Genomic DNA, 16778 nt, shown 5'->3' on the forward strand with positions numbered 1-16778 from the left:
AGCCATTCCCTAATCAGTTTTTCTTGCCTTTTTCTGAACTTTTTTCAATGTCAAGTTTATATATATATATATATATATATAAGGCAACCACTTCTACACACAGTATTCAAAATATGGGTATACACTGGATTTATATAGAAGTAGTGTAATATTCTCTGTCTTAGTCTGTATCCCACTTTTAGGTTAGTGCTACATTCACCCCTAGTCCCAGAAGCTTGATGCAAATGAGCAGTCTTGAAAATGCAAAAGTGTTGCTTATTTGAATATATGAGCAGTTCATTTGCATATTCACAGCAGAAAACAAGCAATGAAGATGAGACTGTGTTGGCAAAAACCTCCTGATTTTTTCAAGGATTAAGGGGCTGGTGACAAAGAGAGTTTCTGATGGCAGAACCAAGTCTTCACGGCTTGTTTTCTGCCTTCCATATGCAAATAAGCTGTGCAGATATGCAAATTAGTGGCCATTTTGCATTTTTGAGACTGCTCATTTGCATCAAGCTGCTGGCACAGGGGGTAAGTGTAGCACTACCCTTAATGATTCCTAACTTTCTGTTTGCTTTTTGAGTACTGCTTTCCATTGAATGGATGTTTTCAGAGTACTATCCTCGATGACTCCAAAGACCTTTGGTAAGGGGTAACAGCTAATTTATCCTCCATCATTTTATACATAAAATTGAGATTATGTTGTCCAATATGCATTGCTTTGTATTTATCAGCATTAAAATTAATCTGCCATTTTGTTACCTGAAAACCTAGTTTTAAAATTCTTCACAATCAGCTTTGATATAACCACCTTGAACAGTTTTTTATCATTTCTAAATTTTCCACCTCATGGCTTACACCTTTTTCCAGATCATTTATGAATATGTTAAATAGGAATAGTTTGCTTATGGACGTCTCAGGGACACCACTGATTAACTCTTTCCATTCTGAAAACTGACCTATCTTTTATCCTGTTATGAATCCATGTGAGGACCTTCTCTCTTATCCCATAACAACTTACTTTGCTTAAGACTCTTTGTTGAGGAAACTTGTCAAAGACTTTCTGAAATCTAAGTACACTGTATCTACTGCATCTGCTTTGACCCCATGTTTTTTGATGTCCTTCAAAGAATTCTAATAGACTGGTGAGGCTTGATATCCTATACAGAAACCATGTTGACTTTCCCCTGCTCAAAATTATGTTCATCCATGTGTTGAACAATTCTGTTCTCTTCTACGGTTTCAACTTGTTTGTCCAGTAGTGAATTTGGTGACCTGTAATTGTCAGGAACACAGCAGGATGACGCATTTAAACCTCTCACTGCTTGTTTTACTTGGTTGTTAAGCTATGGAGGCTTTTTTGTTTTTGGTACCTTATTATGGTTTTTTTTTCTTTTTTTTTGTTTAATTTGGAATATACATACGTACATATATACATACACCTTTACATTGAACTTCTGTTATGATGTCTTTGAAGAGTTTCCATACATCTTGTATGTATTTCCCTTTTGGAACTGTACCTCTTAATTACTGTTTAATTAACCTCCTAATTTTTTTCATTCCTCCTTCTGAAATTAAATGTCATAGTGTTGGGTTCCTCTGCTTTGAAATTAATTATATTATGATCACTATTTCCAAGCTATCCAGTTATATTAATCTCTTGGACCAGATCCTGCATTTACAACTAAATCAAGAATTTCCTCTCCTCTTGTGGGTTCCAGAACCAGGTACTCCAAGAAAAAGTCATTTAAAATGTCAAGAAACTTCATCTGTGGTCTCATCCAGAGATGATGGGTACCCAGTCAATATAGGGTTGGCTCAAACCTTGTGTTTTTATTTATTTTTTATTATGTCGTGGCCTCTCTAATCTCTGTTAGCCTTTCAAACTCACTATCACCATCCTGGTCAGGGAACAGTTTGACCCATTTAAGATGTTTCTCCTGTTGATTCTATTCTTTCTGTGACATCTACTGCCACTCCCACACCAGTACTTCCTCTTTTGTCCTTCTAATATATTATGTTCCCTGGTATTACTGTGTCTCATTGATTATTCTCATTTCACCAAGCTTCTGTGATGCCTACTAGGTCAATGAGACTGTTCTTTCGTGTAAGGCATTTTGAGATATGCTGATGAAAAACACTATGTATGCTTTCTCAAACTTGTTTTGACACTTAAAGGACAATATATCATTATGTAGCTGCTCAATAGCTTTGACATGGGCACTGCAGATTTCAATGCACACCTACATCAATAGGCTTCAATCTTCCTCAAGAGAGGAACAAAGTGTAGAAATGGCAATATAAATCCAGTCTTCCTGCACATTATGTAAATGCCTGTGAACATATGAACATTGAAATCAGATAAATTCTGATTGGAAATAAGCATCCATTTTCGGCTATGTGGGTAATTAACCACTGGAACACATTACCAAGGATTTTCCATTGTTTTCAGTTTTTAAAGGAAGATTAGATATTTTTCAAAGACATGCTGTAGTTCAAAAGGAATCTGGTGGGCTTCAGGAAGGGAAGATCAATGGCCTGTGTCATACAGAAGGCCAGCACAGATGGCCACTGTGTTCTCTTTTGGCCTTAGAATTATTTTAATCTATGAAGAATAAAAGTTCCACTAAAGTCCTTTGTTAGCATAAGGATTTAAGAGAGATACAAATGCTGCACTGTGTTTGGACTGATCCACTGAAAAGGGGAACATTTAATCCTCAGTCCTTGGCTTCTCGTGAGAATTTCAGCAATTGTCTCAGTTATCAATTTTTTTGGAACGTGGACTTTGGTCTATTGGGACTGAGACTGGATTAGGATTGTACCTTTCAGAGAGCTGGCAATGGCACATACAAAGGAGTGAAACTAGCTGGGTATATTGGTTATGCAGACAGCATGTGATCTCAGAAAAGTGCAATGAAGGTTTGTATGCCTGAATCATATGGGCTGTGTTTTAGTGGTTCCATGTTTTATAAACTGAAAATATTAGCTTGGATACTATCTTATTTCTCACAGGCCAACAAACAGCTACCAGAAAGAGGTTTCTAAAATGCTTCCTGGGATGAAAACAGGTGGCCTTGAGATGGAAGTATTCAAAACATACAGTGCATAAAAATGAATGCATTTAATGGCACACAGGACTGAAAACATTAATGTAACTGCGTCTTGATTTATTCACCCCTGGAGTGTGTACTTAAAATAAGATGTATAAACACTTATCCTTCTGTGTCACTGTGAATTTATAATGCTGCTCCTTAACATTTCTATGTATCTACACAAAAGATGCAATACTTTATTAACATGGTAATAAATATTTAATCTCACTTCTCTGTAAGATTTTGTTGGGTAATCTTATTAAACCATGATTCCCTAACAAAAGAGCAGGAAAGAATATTTCAGCAAAGTAATGCAATTTTGGACTTATTTACATACATAATTTTCGTAGTAGGGGTGCTGTAGTAGCTATGAGTTTTGCCATTCAAGATATCCTTGTTAGAATCTCCTTTTTTGTGTAACTTGTTATAATAGACTGTGGGGACAAGGAAAGAGGTATTAGATTCAGCCCTGGGGAAGGGGCGTGTATTTCTGTGTGTCCTAGGGGAAGCAGAATGGCTGATTATTGGACAAGGATTTGAGACTTAGATTCTATTCCTGGCTCTAACACTGGTGACCCATTTGTAAAGTAAGAAAAATGACACTGCTCTTTCTTGTAAGGTATGTTGATATAGGGCTCATGAAAAGCGCTTTATAAAAGCTGGGTATGATTACATCATAGTATGCAGTACTGCCAACTCTAAGTGTTTGGAAATTATGAATTAAGATCCCCTCCAAAGTATGATATTGGTTTAAAGATACCTGATTTATTTTTTTTTTAAATCTCCTCTTTTTTTTTTAATTTGCCTTCTAGTTCTGAGCATGTTGAGTCAAAGTGCTGCACATTTTCAACCATTTCCCTGCATCCATTAGGCTTAGAAAGTTACTTTTTCTTTTCTATGAAAGCTGAGATCCTAACACAATCTTTTGGACACTGAGATTTTGCCAAGTATTGTAGGAAGTTACAGATCTTGAGAACTGACAACACAGCTGTGTCTAAGCAAGGCATGCCATTGTTGAAACTCCACCCAGCCTTTCTTAGCAAACAGCAGTCACTCCATTGTCAACTGACCCAACCAAGATGAATCACATGTCAGCTAAATGGTCTTAATATGGATTATGCATCATTTAAGCCTTAAAATGAGGCTTAAATGTGACGTACATGGTTCTGGCCATCTGCACAGAGTAGTATTTCACTCCCGGGAAACACTGCCACCGCAAAATGATAAAATCTAGTTTTTTACTGGCTGAAATAATTTTTTAAAAAGTTTTATTATAGTGAAAAACATGCAGGCATAAAATAATCTAATTAGTGGGAACTAATTTCATACAGTATAAAGGAGGCTTATTTGTCTCCTGTCTCTGTCAAATATTAACTCAGGTACTGCGGCTGATGTCAGTGTTGTCCTGTCTATGCTACAGAAATAAATTGACTTAAGTCAACATAGACACATCACAGTAATTAAATCCATGGTTCCTGGCCATACTAGTTCCTTCTGCATATGTTGTGTGTTCTTACCAGGAGTTCTTCCACCAACAGCAATGGGGCATTGCAATACACTGAGAGCTGGAGCTGAGCTACCGTTCTGATAGCATCAACTATAGGCACAGGGCTCAATGCTGATCCCCCAGCTGTCAGCCAGGTGTGAGCCAACATCTGGGCTCAAAACCATCGTGGATCTGATATCCTGAACTATCAGCACCAAGGGTCCCAGTCTAAGCCCAGTGCTCAGCTGATGCTGTCAGGGATGGCTCCAGCTGTCAGCCCGTGTACATAACAGGGCTGTGTCTACACTAGCCCCAAACTTCGAAATGGCCACACAAATGGCCATTTCAAAGTTTACTAATTTAGCGCTGAAATGCATATTCAACACTTCATTAGCATGGGAATAAGGGGACTTCGAAGTAGGTGGGATCTTTTCGAAAAGGAGCCCCGTCGGGACGAAGTGCCGCAGCCGCACGCATGCTAATGAAGCGCTGAATATGCATTTCAGTGCTTCATTAGTAAACTTCGAAATGGCCATTTGCGTGGCCATTTTGAAGTTTGGGGCTAGTGTAGACGTAGCCCATAAGTGCTATGTGCTGCTCAGGGAGGTGGAGTCATTACATTGTTCCTCATGGTCACCTTGGCCAAAGCAGCATTCTTGACATAATTAGGTAGCTATACGCTGCCTCACGTTGACCTAACTGCAGTGTTGACCAGGCCTTTGTACTGTTCTGGGCTATTCATGCAGGATGATGAGATTTGGGGAGGAAAAGAGTGCATCAGAAGATGCTGCAACACATTTGCCTTAAGGATTCTTCTTGGACCCCATTCATTTTTCTCCCCAAAATTGAAAACAATTTCTGCATCTGATACTTCCTGAATACTTTACCCTGTAAGGTACACTTAACTATTACGGTTGTTTTACAGCGATAACTCATAGAGCAACTGAATATCCCTCGTACGAGTGGACTGTTGCATAACTGGGAGAATATTAACAACAACTTTGCTTTAGAGAGGTATTTGACCATTACCAAGGAGTTACATAGTATTTAGGCAAGTGCTAAAATAGATACGAGATTCTCATCTCTGACCTTTCAATGTGAAAAGTTCTCGATAACATTTAAAAGAAGACACCAAGGAGTATTTCAGTGAATATAGTGTTTAATATTGCATTTTTCCATTATCATATTTAAACATATATTAACAAACTGCCATAGATTTTTCATTAAAACTGTCTGTTTCTCATATCCTCATCTGCAAAAGGGAGGCATTTCTCTACCTCACAGGCATAAGCTATTATTTTTCAAAAGCCTATAAAGACCTTTATATTTATATTTATATTTTTATTTATATGTATATGTATATATACAGTTATATTTATGAAGCACTTTGGCATCATTTCCTCCTGACCTCTCATCGTATAAGCTCTTCTTTTGGAGTTACACAAGTATTTTAATACACGCAGGCAGAGGATCATTATCTGAGGATGCCCATGAGGCAACACTGCCTCCCTATTAACTCCACATGTTTTTATGGGTAAATTAATATTGATTGGGCCAATTTTAATATAGTTAATATTCCCCGACTGCATCTACATTACATTCCTACATAATGCAAATATGACCAATCAGAAATGGAAATGTGGCATTGATTTGCATATTGTGTGCCTTGTTTGCATAATGGTAGTCACTTACTGTTATGAAGGTGCAGTTTTCACAAAAAAAAAAGCAAGCAGTGTAGATCAGGTAGTGTCGATTGAGTTCATTTGAAAGAAAACCCCTTCTTCAAAGGCACCTTTCTTCCTCATATTTTTCAGGAAGAAGGGTTCTTTCAACTACTGGCTTTGATTTTGAATGAACCCCATCTACACAGATTGAGTTTTTCCTGAAACCAGCACTTCTGGAACAGAAAGTGGCGGCCATTATGTAAATAAAGCATGCTATATGTAAATCAGTGCCTCATTAACATTTCTGATTGGCTACATTTGCATTACCCTTCTGTAAGGGGAATGTAGTGACAGGCAGCCCCTCTGTACTAGTGAATCCCTCTTTGGAGAAGAGCAGTGTTTCAAGAGCAGTAGATGACTTAAGGTTTCAAGGACTGGTGTCCCATGTCCCTTTGGTGCATGGAGCTGTTGGTTTTGTCCTCCAAACCCCCTTTTTGTTCTGTGGGGCATGCAGAGTGTTCCAGTACACTGATGTTACATAAAACTCATATTCTTTGAAATCTTTTTTCATGAATTATTTTCACAAAGAGTATCTCCTAGCCAATAAATTTTCATTAGATTCTACCAATTAATACCAAGTTAATACATTCACAAGCTATATTTATCAAACCTTCTCAGCCTTTAGCTGTTACAAGATTGTTACATAGAGGCTATCCCCTTGTCATGTTTTAAATTGCTTTGCTGATTGGGATCTACTAAGCTTGGACAAACAGTCTGCAAAGAAAGCTACACAAAATTAATCTGGTTGTGTCTTCTTGTGCAATAGCAAATGTTAGACAAGTGTATGGACCATTAATGATCAGGCTGACGTTTTGGGTTTGCGAATTCTACCTAAATTTCACTCTGGTTCATTTCACCCCATATCTCTTCATTGGTTTCTTTTATGACATTTCTCTTTTTCTCCTTCCCAGCTATGACAATGCAGTTCATAAGCCATCGTTTTCCTGATTATCATGATCCTACCATAGGTGAGTAGAGATTGTTCTTTTCTTTATTCTCCTTAATCTGGCTGCTCTGTGAGATTTACCCCAGTAGCTCCTACTGTGTGCATAACTGGATCCCTTTTTTATACTGGGATCCACTTTGCAGTTAGCAAGATGAGAATGGAAAAGCAGTGGCAACAACCTGACAATGGTTTGTGAAGAACCTGGAAGTTATTACTCTTTTTTTGAGAATGATATTTGCTTGAATGTCATTTGGTTGTGTCATGGTGATGTGATGAATAGTTGAACCTAAAATGATGACCTCTCAGCCAGCTCTGTTGGTGAACATATATATGTGAGGTCCAATTATAAAGACCGTAACACTTCTGCAGATAGGACATTCTGGTTTGTGCATCATGACTGCGAGTTGTTGCATCCTTGCTTTGCTTTGTTCAGCTTTTGCACATTAGGTCTCAAGTGAATTGCTTCAAAAAGAGGTTAATGGTGGAATGCCATATCTGCCACCACTTTGCTGTGTCACCAATAGCACCAAACAATGTTGCATCTTGGTTCCCCAACTCTTTTCCATAATTTCTTCACATATTTTGTTGAGTGCTTCTCATGCCAGCAACAGGTGAATATTTATCCACGTCTGCATTGATGCAAATTCTCCCCATCAGGTCCTATACCCTCATGAATGTGGAAGATTTACTTATCAAGGAGCTTTTATTTCTGATGTTCATCACCTACTCCGTCTTTAAATGTACTGGCTTGTAATAATCTTAGATGGGCCTCTGGGCACTACCACAATATGAAAAATAATAATTGATAAAGAGATAAAAGAAATAATTATTATATGTGAAATGTATCATGGTAGCACTTTGAGACCCTAGTCAGAATCAAGATCCCATTGTACACAAACACATAATAAGAGACAGTTGCTATCCTAAAGAGATTATGATCTGCACTGAAAAGACAAAGGGTATGTCTACGCTAAAGAGTTTTGTGAACAAAACCCCAGTTTTGTCACCACAACTCACAGAGCACCCACACTAAAATGCATTCTGTTAACAGTAACTTGACAGAGCACAGCACTTTTGTTAACAGACTTCTGTCTCTCCCCTTGAGGCAGAATGCCTTTCTTGACAGAATCCTTTGACAAAAAGGTGTGTAGATGCTTTGGGGGCCATCTGTCAACAAACAGGGCTTCTGTGTCACCTGACAGACCTGTCTGCTGTGCTTGCAGCTGGCCATTCTGTTGAGAGAGTGGCCAGGCACTCTGGCCACTCTCTGTCAACTGAGCAGATCAACAGAGTGATCCACTTGTGTGTCTGGCCACAATCTGTTGACAAAACTTTTGTCAGAAGATATCTTCAAACAGAAACTTCTGTCGACATGTTGTAGTGTATATGTAGCCAAAAAGTGGGACAGGAAAGAGAAGAACAGAGAAATAAAATAACTTGCCAGATGTTTCACAACAGATCAGTGGAGGAGCTGGAAATAGAACTATGTACCCAAACCACTGGATTCTGTTTTCTCTCATGATGTACTGAGAACTGTTCCTGCTATGAATTAAGTATTAAATAGAAAAGAAAACAGTGGAAACTTTATTGGCACATCTGGGACCTTGGACTTTCTTAGATCCAAGATCTCTGTTCAGCATATTCCACATCAACTGGAGCATGCATAACTCTCTAGTAGGTGGTAACAGAGGCCGTTTCTACACAGCCCACTTCCTTTGGAAGCGGCATGCTAATACACGGAACAAAAGATGCTAATGAGGTGCTGAGGCAAATTCCCCATGCCTCAGTAGCATAACGTCACTTGATTTGGAGTCCAGAAGAACGGACTTCCGGACTCCAAAAGGCCGTGTAGAAGCATGGTCCTGGGGGGACTTCCAGAAAGAAGTCCTTCTTCTGGAGGCCCCTTCTTCCCCAAAATTTTTCACTCCATGTATTAGCATATCACTTCCGAAGGAAGAGTGAAAGCCATGCTAGTCTATATACTGTCAAAACAAAAAAGCAGTCCAGTAGTACTTCAAAGACCAACAAAATAATTTATTAGGTGATGAGCTTTAATGGGACAGACCCACTTCTTCAGATCAAGTGGATCTGTCCCACAAAAGCTCATCACCTAATAAATTATTTTGTTAGTCTTTCAAGTTCTCTAGTAAGTGGGGATTACAAACCCCTCTCTGTTTTTGGCCCACAATGAATAGGAGTAGTGACAAGCTCCTAGCTACAGAGCTGGCTCTAGTTCAAGCTGTAGCTTTTTACACCTTGAGTTGTGGATATCACCAGTTCAGTCCTTGGTATGCTAGGCAAGAGTGCAGTTAGAAAAAATGTAACCAGAGACAAAATGAAAGAACTAATATATTGTCTGAATTGTAAGCAAACCCTCAAAAACTCTCCATAGGCTGTTCAGAAAATTAGCTATATTTTATGGATATACTATATGGATAATAGTAAAATAAAGTAGCTCCTGAACACAAAGCTGACTAAATGATTTGATCTGAGTATTTAATTTTGTCTTTAGAGTGAAAGAAAGAAAGAAATTAACAAATATGGCAGCATGGGATTGTTAAGAATACATAAATGTAATGAAGGAAGAAATCAATCGACTGAAACTCTGGTGATGTAAATCAGAAAGAAAAAAAAACCACTCCATTGAACTCAACGTAGATACATAACATAAATTTACATGAGATGATGAGGAGCCAATTGGTTAAAGAAAGAAGGGGTGATTTCAACTAACCTTAACCCCCACCATTATTTATTCTGATCCAGTAGAAAGACAAAGGTGAAAGCATTTAGCTGGATCCTCTTCATTCAAAACTCATTACACAGTCCAAACAAAATGATTCAAGCAGTTTAGGGAAATGCTTCCATCTGTTGAGTGAAAAATACACTACTTGGTACATGGCATACGAGCCTGAGTAGCTTTAGCTTGCAAGCTAGGTCATGGATATTATAACTGTCTATCTGATTTCACCGGTCTTTTTGCTTTTCAGGGAAAAAAAAAAGATGTTTCTCTCTTTCCTCTTTTCCTCTTGAAAGAGATAAGACTCTCTGACAGATGGAGTCTGAAAAAAACAGAGTACATGACCAACTCTAGCTAAACCAGTGTCCAAAGTTGCCATATGTTGCCAGTGACTTGGTTTAAGCAGAAACTGTATATTCAGATATAAAGAAACTGAGGGATTGATTCCAGCCCACATTAATTCCCTTCTAGATCTCTCTGTGGCATGCAAGAGTTGTAGAGCAGCTTTTACCCTCTGATGTCCCTGTGTTAGAAACAGATATACCCTATGCTGACTGGGTGCATCTAACATTTTGAGGCAGTAACCACACGTGGCTTATTTCTCATTGAATTCTCTCTAGATGCTGTCTACCTACTAGCTATTTTTGCTGGACCACAGCACCCTATCGATGTACAGTGCTTACATGGCCCTGTATCACCATGTGATTCCAGGTAGGAAAGTAGATAAGGTTTGAGGGGCCAAAGAGGCCAAGATATTTAGCCAGGATCACAGAGAAGGCCTGGGGCAGAACAGGCAATTGAATGCAGGTCTTCAGGCAGTTTTGTAACTACGGGACCATCCTTGTTCTGATAATCTGGCTACTCTTTGCTATTATGGATGGCCTCTTTTCAGGGTCTTTTTGTGAACCCCTGGCCACCATCCCTTTGCCAATGTGTGCAGGTGCAGACATCACACATCCGGTCCTATGCAACTTTTTGGCTTATTTATAGAACATATGACCCTTTCTGAACCTCTGTGGTGGATCTGTCCCTACATGCCCATGTTATACTATATTTTACAGCACCACTTCAATTCCATTGACACTTGGTCTATTTTGTCTTCTGACCCCCTGCTTTCCCCATCCAGATGATCTGGCAAGCATGTCCTGACTGAGACAGGCTGAAGTTCTTCTGCAAGTAGACTTGCTGATGAGATAGCCTCTTGTGACAGTGTTTACCTCTGTTTTCACCCCTTGCACATTATCCTGGTGCAAGTATGACTTGTGGGATATCACTGGAAAACTCAGCTTTTTCCAGAAGCTGGGAATGGGTGACAGGGAAGGAATCACTTGATGTTTACCTGTGCTAGTCATTCCCTTTGAAGTACCACACAATGGCCTCTATTAAAAGCTAGGATACTGTTCTAGATGGAATAGCATGACCCAGTATGGCCATTCTTATGTTGTTATGTTCTTAACATGCTGGTCCATATTCTCCTGAAATAATTTTATGGCAGCATTATTACATTTGTAAGATTTCTCTGTATGGTGTAATTGAAACTTGTCCCACCTGGTCCGTGTGGAATGACCATAAACCAACGCCTCAAAGACAACAGGCAAGCTGAAACATAAGCCAGGAGTAGGCAGAATCAAACAGATCATTATCTAGTCAATTGGTCACTCCCTGGGAGGAAAGATGGGGTCAGTGAAACATTTGCAACTTTCCAAAAAAATGGTGTGGGATTCATGTCCACACAGACTTTCTGTCTTTCTGAACCTCAACTGGAGATGCTTCTGAAAGAAAAGAAAGCCATAAAATGGGAGATCAGATGTCTCAAACCATCCCTGCCTTTTTCTCTAGCCATGGCATCTTCAGCACCTGCAAAGCAAAAGACAGAAGGAGGGAGGCGTATAGAAGGGGAGTAGGAGGGAGGGACGGAGGGAAAGAGAGAATCCTGAATGAAAGAATTTGGGCCAGTAAATTTTCTAAATCATTTGATGAGATAGACTTTGTTCTGAATCCACTGAATTGTTAAATTTGTCATTAGTTACATTTTACTTTTATTTTCTTGTAAGATATTCTATTAAACCTCATGGTTTGTCTCCACTTAAAATCTATCCTTTTGTTGTTAATACAATCCTTTTATAGTTTTATCTAACCCAGTGTCATTGAATTGAAGTGTTTGGGAAATTCTAGCTGAGGTAAGGGGATTTGTGTATATAATTTTCTATTAATAAAACGATGGACTTTGTATCTTTCCCTGCTATGGATGAGTTTATTCCAGGTAGGATAAAGCTGTTGTCATATCACTAGAGGTCTACAGATATTTTGCTTCCTCATCCTTCATCATAGTGTCCTATGGATACACCTTTCCCATGAGCATGAGTCCCTGCCTTATGGTTTACTATTCAGAGATTATCATAGTTACACATTGTTTTCCTTTGGTGATCTATATCTCTAGGAATATAACTATAAATCCATCTTGAAGTGTGATGATGAGGTAATTTCCTTGACAAAGTATTCTCCTTACAATATGACCTTAGCATTATTTAATGATCCAGTGACATTTTGGAAATATCTCTTGTAGAGCATTAAAAATTGCATCTATCACAGAACAAAGAATATTTATTTCATGGGCCGTGTTTACACTAGCCCCATACTTCGAAATGGCCATGCAAATGGCCATTTCGAAGTTTACTAATGAAGCACTGAAATGCATATTCAGTGCTTCATTAGCATGCGGGCAGCCACGGCACTTCAAAATTGACCCACCTCGCCGCCGCGCAGCTCGTCCCAACGGGGCTTCTTTTCGAAAGGACCCCACCTACTTCGAAGTCCCCTTATTCCCATGAGCTGATTGGAATAAGGGAACTTCGAAGCACACGGGATCATTTCGAAAAGGAGCCCCGTCTGGACGAGACGCGGGGCCGCGAGGCGCGTCAATTTCAAAGTGCAGCGGCCGCCCGCATGCTAATGAAGTGCTGAATATGCATTTCAGCGCTTCATTAGTAAACTTCGAAATGGCCATTTGCGTGGCCATTTCGAAGTTTGGGGCTAGTGTAGACGTAGCCATGGTGTTTCATTCATCGTATGACAAACATATGCTCCATGAGCTCAGCATTTCCAGGTGCCTGGTTTGTGACCAAAACACCTTGCCAAAATGGTTCTCTGCTGGCTCCGGTTAATGCCACTGACCAGGCCATTAAAACTCCAGTTGATGATGTAGTAAGGTTAGGACATGTTCCCTGTTTGCCGTGGCTTTTTGTGACTCCTGGAAGCAACAGCACATCCCCCTCTAGCTCTTAAGTGTAGGGGAGGCAGGGGTCTCTACACACTGTCCTTGCTCCAAATCCCAGTCCCATTGTTTGGGAAAAGCAGCCAATGCAGGGACAGTGCTTGCAGATGGGGCAGTGCATACAGACATTTGGCCATGTCTCCATGTAGCAGCCAAAGTGGGATGTGCTACAGCTTATAGGAGATGCTTGAAGTAAGTGCACCCCTGAAATCCTGTACGTTTTGCCCTACGTCTGAGCCCCCCTTGCCTTCTGAACTCTTTGGTATCAGCCTGGAGTACATTTCTGTACCACAAATCCTTCATCTCCAGCCCCACCCCAGAGCCCTCACCCATACTCACTGACGCAGCCTGGACCTCTCTCCCACACCATGATCACCTCATTTCTGGGCCCACCTCAGAATGCACACTCCCAGACAAGTGTCTGTACTTCCTCCTAGACCATAACCCCTGCCTCAGCCCAGATACCCCTCCCACACTTCAAACTCCTTAGATCCACCCCCCTCAACTTGCAGCCTTCTCCCACACCCCAAATCCCTCATCTCTCATCCCACCCCTGGGCCAGCACCTGCAGCTGGAGCTCGCACCACCTTCACGTACTGAACTCCTGAGCCAACCAGGTGAAAATAAGTGAATAAGGGTGGAGAAAGCAAGTGCCAGAGGGAGGAGGGATGGAGTGACAGGGGGACTGGAGCTTCAGAGAAGGGGCAGGGCAGGGACAAGCACAGTGGACAGCCAAAGAGAGGGCAGGACAACAATGGTTTTTTTTTTGTGTAAGTAAAAAGCTGGCAACCCCACATGAGCTGTCTAAGCTACCAGGTAATTTTCAGACAGTGTTTAATTTCTGCTAGGTTTCGACTTACAAAACGTGATATGTTCCTTTGGGATATATCTACCATAGATGATCTTTCCCTCATATGATACAGGGGCAGTTGTGATCATAAAGACACCAATAATTAGCCATGTTAGTCTTCAAGATGCTACAGAACTGCTTGGTTCTTTTGTGAACTGGTTAAAAAATTTTGCCAAGTTTAAGGTGGATTGTCCAACAGGAGCAACTTTGAAAGCAAGACTGGATGTAGTTAGTAAGAGAGATACCCTTGTTCAAACGGGAAACATTTTTTATCACCTGTTGTTCAGAGGATCAGGTTTGATGAGCACAACGCTTCCTTTTGGCTTTGCCTGTTCTTTGATTTAACTCTGAGCAGGCTGGCTTCATTCTGAGATCCTATGCTGCGTTTACAGTGCTGGGAGTTATATACAAAATATTTGCATAGAACATTGATCAAATATGAGAGCAAATCTCTAAGGACACAAATACAGAAACCCAAGAGCTAACTTTGCATGGAGTCATTTGTCTATTACCACATTTAATCAAAGCATTTGTGGGGTGATTAAAAAGTTCTCACTTCCTTTGCAGTTACCAAGGAGGATCAGGAAGCATTGCAGTGTGAGGCTCAGGAAACAAAAAACATCCTGGTTAGCAGAATCCCCTGTTTGCACCATGGCTCTTTTTGTGTCCTCACACCACAGCATGTCAGAAGTCTATGAATTGCTCCCTATAGGTCCAAAGGAAAGAAAAAAGTGCCCTAAACTAGCAGAGTGAATGACTAGGAAAAGTGGATAATCAGGGAAGAGAGCTGTGAAAACAGCAGCAGAAAGGCGGCAGTGTTGCCTCTAATTTTCCCATAGGTGCAGAATAAATTTTGTTATATGCACCAAGGTATGTACAAATGTACACCACAAACAGAAGTGCATGCTTTTGGCGTGGGCACTGTGGGCACTCTGCTGTTCAGCTGGGCAGCATCTGAAACTTAGCTGGGTGATCACCCATGTGCTCAGCTTGCAGGGAACACTGGAGCCCTGTCTGAGCAATAACACAAATGGCTGTTCTTGCCATTTTCGAATTTGGGAAATCAGACCGCTAGTCTTGCTGAATTTGGAGGTTTGAGGGGCAGTTTTTCTGGGGGTGGGGTGGTGGGGTGGTTCATGCAGAAAGCACAAAAATAACAGGTGAACGCTGTGATGTTTGCCAAACCTGCTGTTATCCTGTGTTGCAGCCTTCTCTGCTGAGGAATATACTCCAAACTGAAAGGGTCTTTTGATGCCCACTCCATAGACAGGCAGAACATTTTATGTGAAAGGGCCAATTGTGAGAGGAGGTGTCAGGAACAAGGGGAAATAACTAAGATATTTGTTAACAGTCTTGCTGGACATTGCAAGTGTGTCGTGTTAAAAGAAGACCTGATAAGAGACACAGGATCATTGTTGGCAAAAGAAACACCAGTTTATGAGCACAGTTTCTGTGAGACACAGATTTCACATTAGCAAAAGCTATAGAAAAAGTTTAGAAAAAGAAGATTGTTTTTATGGTTTCATGCTATGGCATTTCCATGCTAGCAGAACAGGAAGAGGACAGCTATGACACCGCAAAAAGAAAAAAAAAAAGAAAGTGAAAGGAGCAGTCAGACCAAATTTACAGCATAAGAACAATGCACAACTTAACAGGTAATTTGGTTTCTGACAAAATGGCTATGTCTACACTAGGACACTACATCGAAGTAGCCTATTGCGAAGTAGCAACATCAAAATAGGCTACTTTGACATGTATTGTCCACCCATCATCTGGGCTGCTGCTGTCAACGTTCAACATCGAAGTAGCGATGGGGAACATTGAAAGGAGCTGCCCCGGAAGGAAATGAGGAATGTCCACACTCACAAGCTTTCCCTGTCAAAATAGGGGACCAGGAGAGCCCACAGATGGGGTCACAGGCTGGACTAGCCCTTCTGGGGCAACAGCAAGCCACTCCTTTAAAAGGCCCCTCCCAGACACACCCAGCCTGCACAGCACGAGGTTTGCAGAGTGCTAGCCACACTCTTGCAGACTGACACACAGCAGCCATGGACCCCCAGCAGCAGCAGCAGCAGAATCTGGAAGCTTTCCAGGTGGTCACCCGGGAGCAAGCACCCTGCTAGGTGCTGCACAGGAAGCCACCCAGCAGCTTCTGGAAGAGGGGCTCTCCCAGGGGGCAGATGGGGACGACCCAACCACCGGGATCCCCTGTTCCTCCCCCGCCAGGTGTTTTGCTGACTCTGGACCTACCCCAGCAGCTCCAAGTGGTGGGAGCAGCTGGTCATGGGGGAGTGGGACGACATGTGGCTGCTGAACTTCCACATGCGCCAGCAGACCTCCCTGGAGCTCTGCCAGTGGCTCACCCCCAACCTAAGGCACCAGGACACCAGGATGCAGGGTGCCCTCCCCATGGAGAAGAGGGTCGCAATAGCTGTCTGGAAGCTGGCCACTCCAGACAGCTACCGCTCCATGGGATACCAGTTTGGAGTGGGAAAGGCCATGGTCGGGGCCGTTGTCATGTAAGTAAGGAGGCCTGGGCATGCACCCACTGGGGAGCGGTGGGGCCAGGAAGGGGAACAGGTCTGGGGCTGGGGAGGGAGGGGGCTGGATGTGGGGCCAGGGAGGGAGTGGTGCTGTGGAGGGAGGAGCTGGGTGAGGTGATACCTGGGGAGGTACCCAGGGCACCC

At 41.4% G+C, this 16778-nt stretch overlaps 1 protein-coding gene across 1 annotated transcript in view; it reads left to right on the top strand.

Moving 5' to 3' along the window:
- Nucleotides 1-608: 608 nt before the first annotated feature.
- RIT2 (Ras like without CAAX 2) overlaps nt 609-16778 on the top strand; it is a 205561-nt gene continuing 189391 nt past the window's right edge. The window contains exons 1-2 of the mRNA XM_074995967.1: nt 609-627; nt 7196-7252. Coding sequence (XP_074852068.1) covers nt 609-627; nt 7196-7252 — 76 coding nt within the window. The remainder of the gene's footprint in view (nt 628-7195; nt 7253-16778) is intronic.

This window comes from Carettochelys insculpta, chromosome 5, assembly GCF_033958435.1.
Source record: "Carettochelys insculpta isolate YL-2023 chromosome 5, ASM3395843v1, whole genome shotgun sequence".
Taxonomy (NCBI): Eukaryota; Metazoa; Chordata; order Testudines; family Carettochelyidae; genus Carettochelys; species Carettochelys insculpta.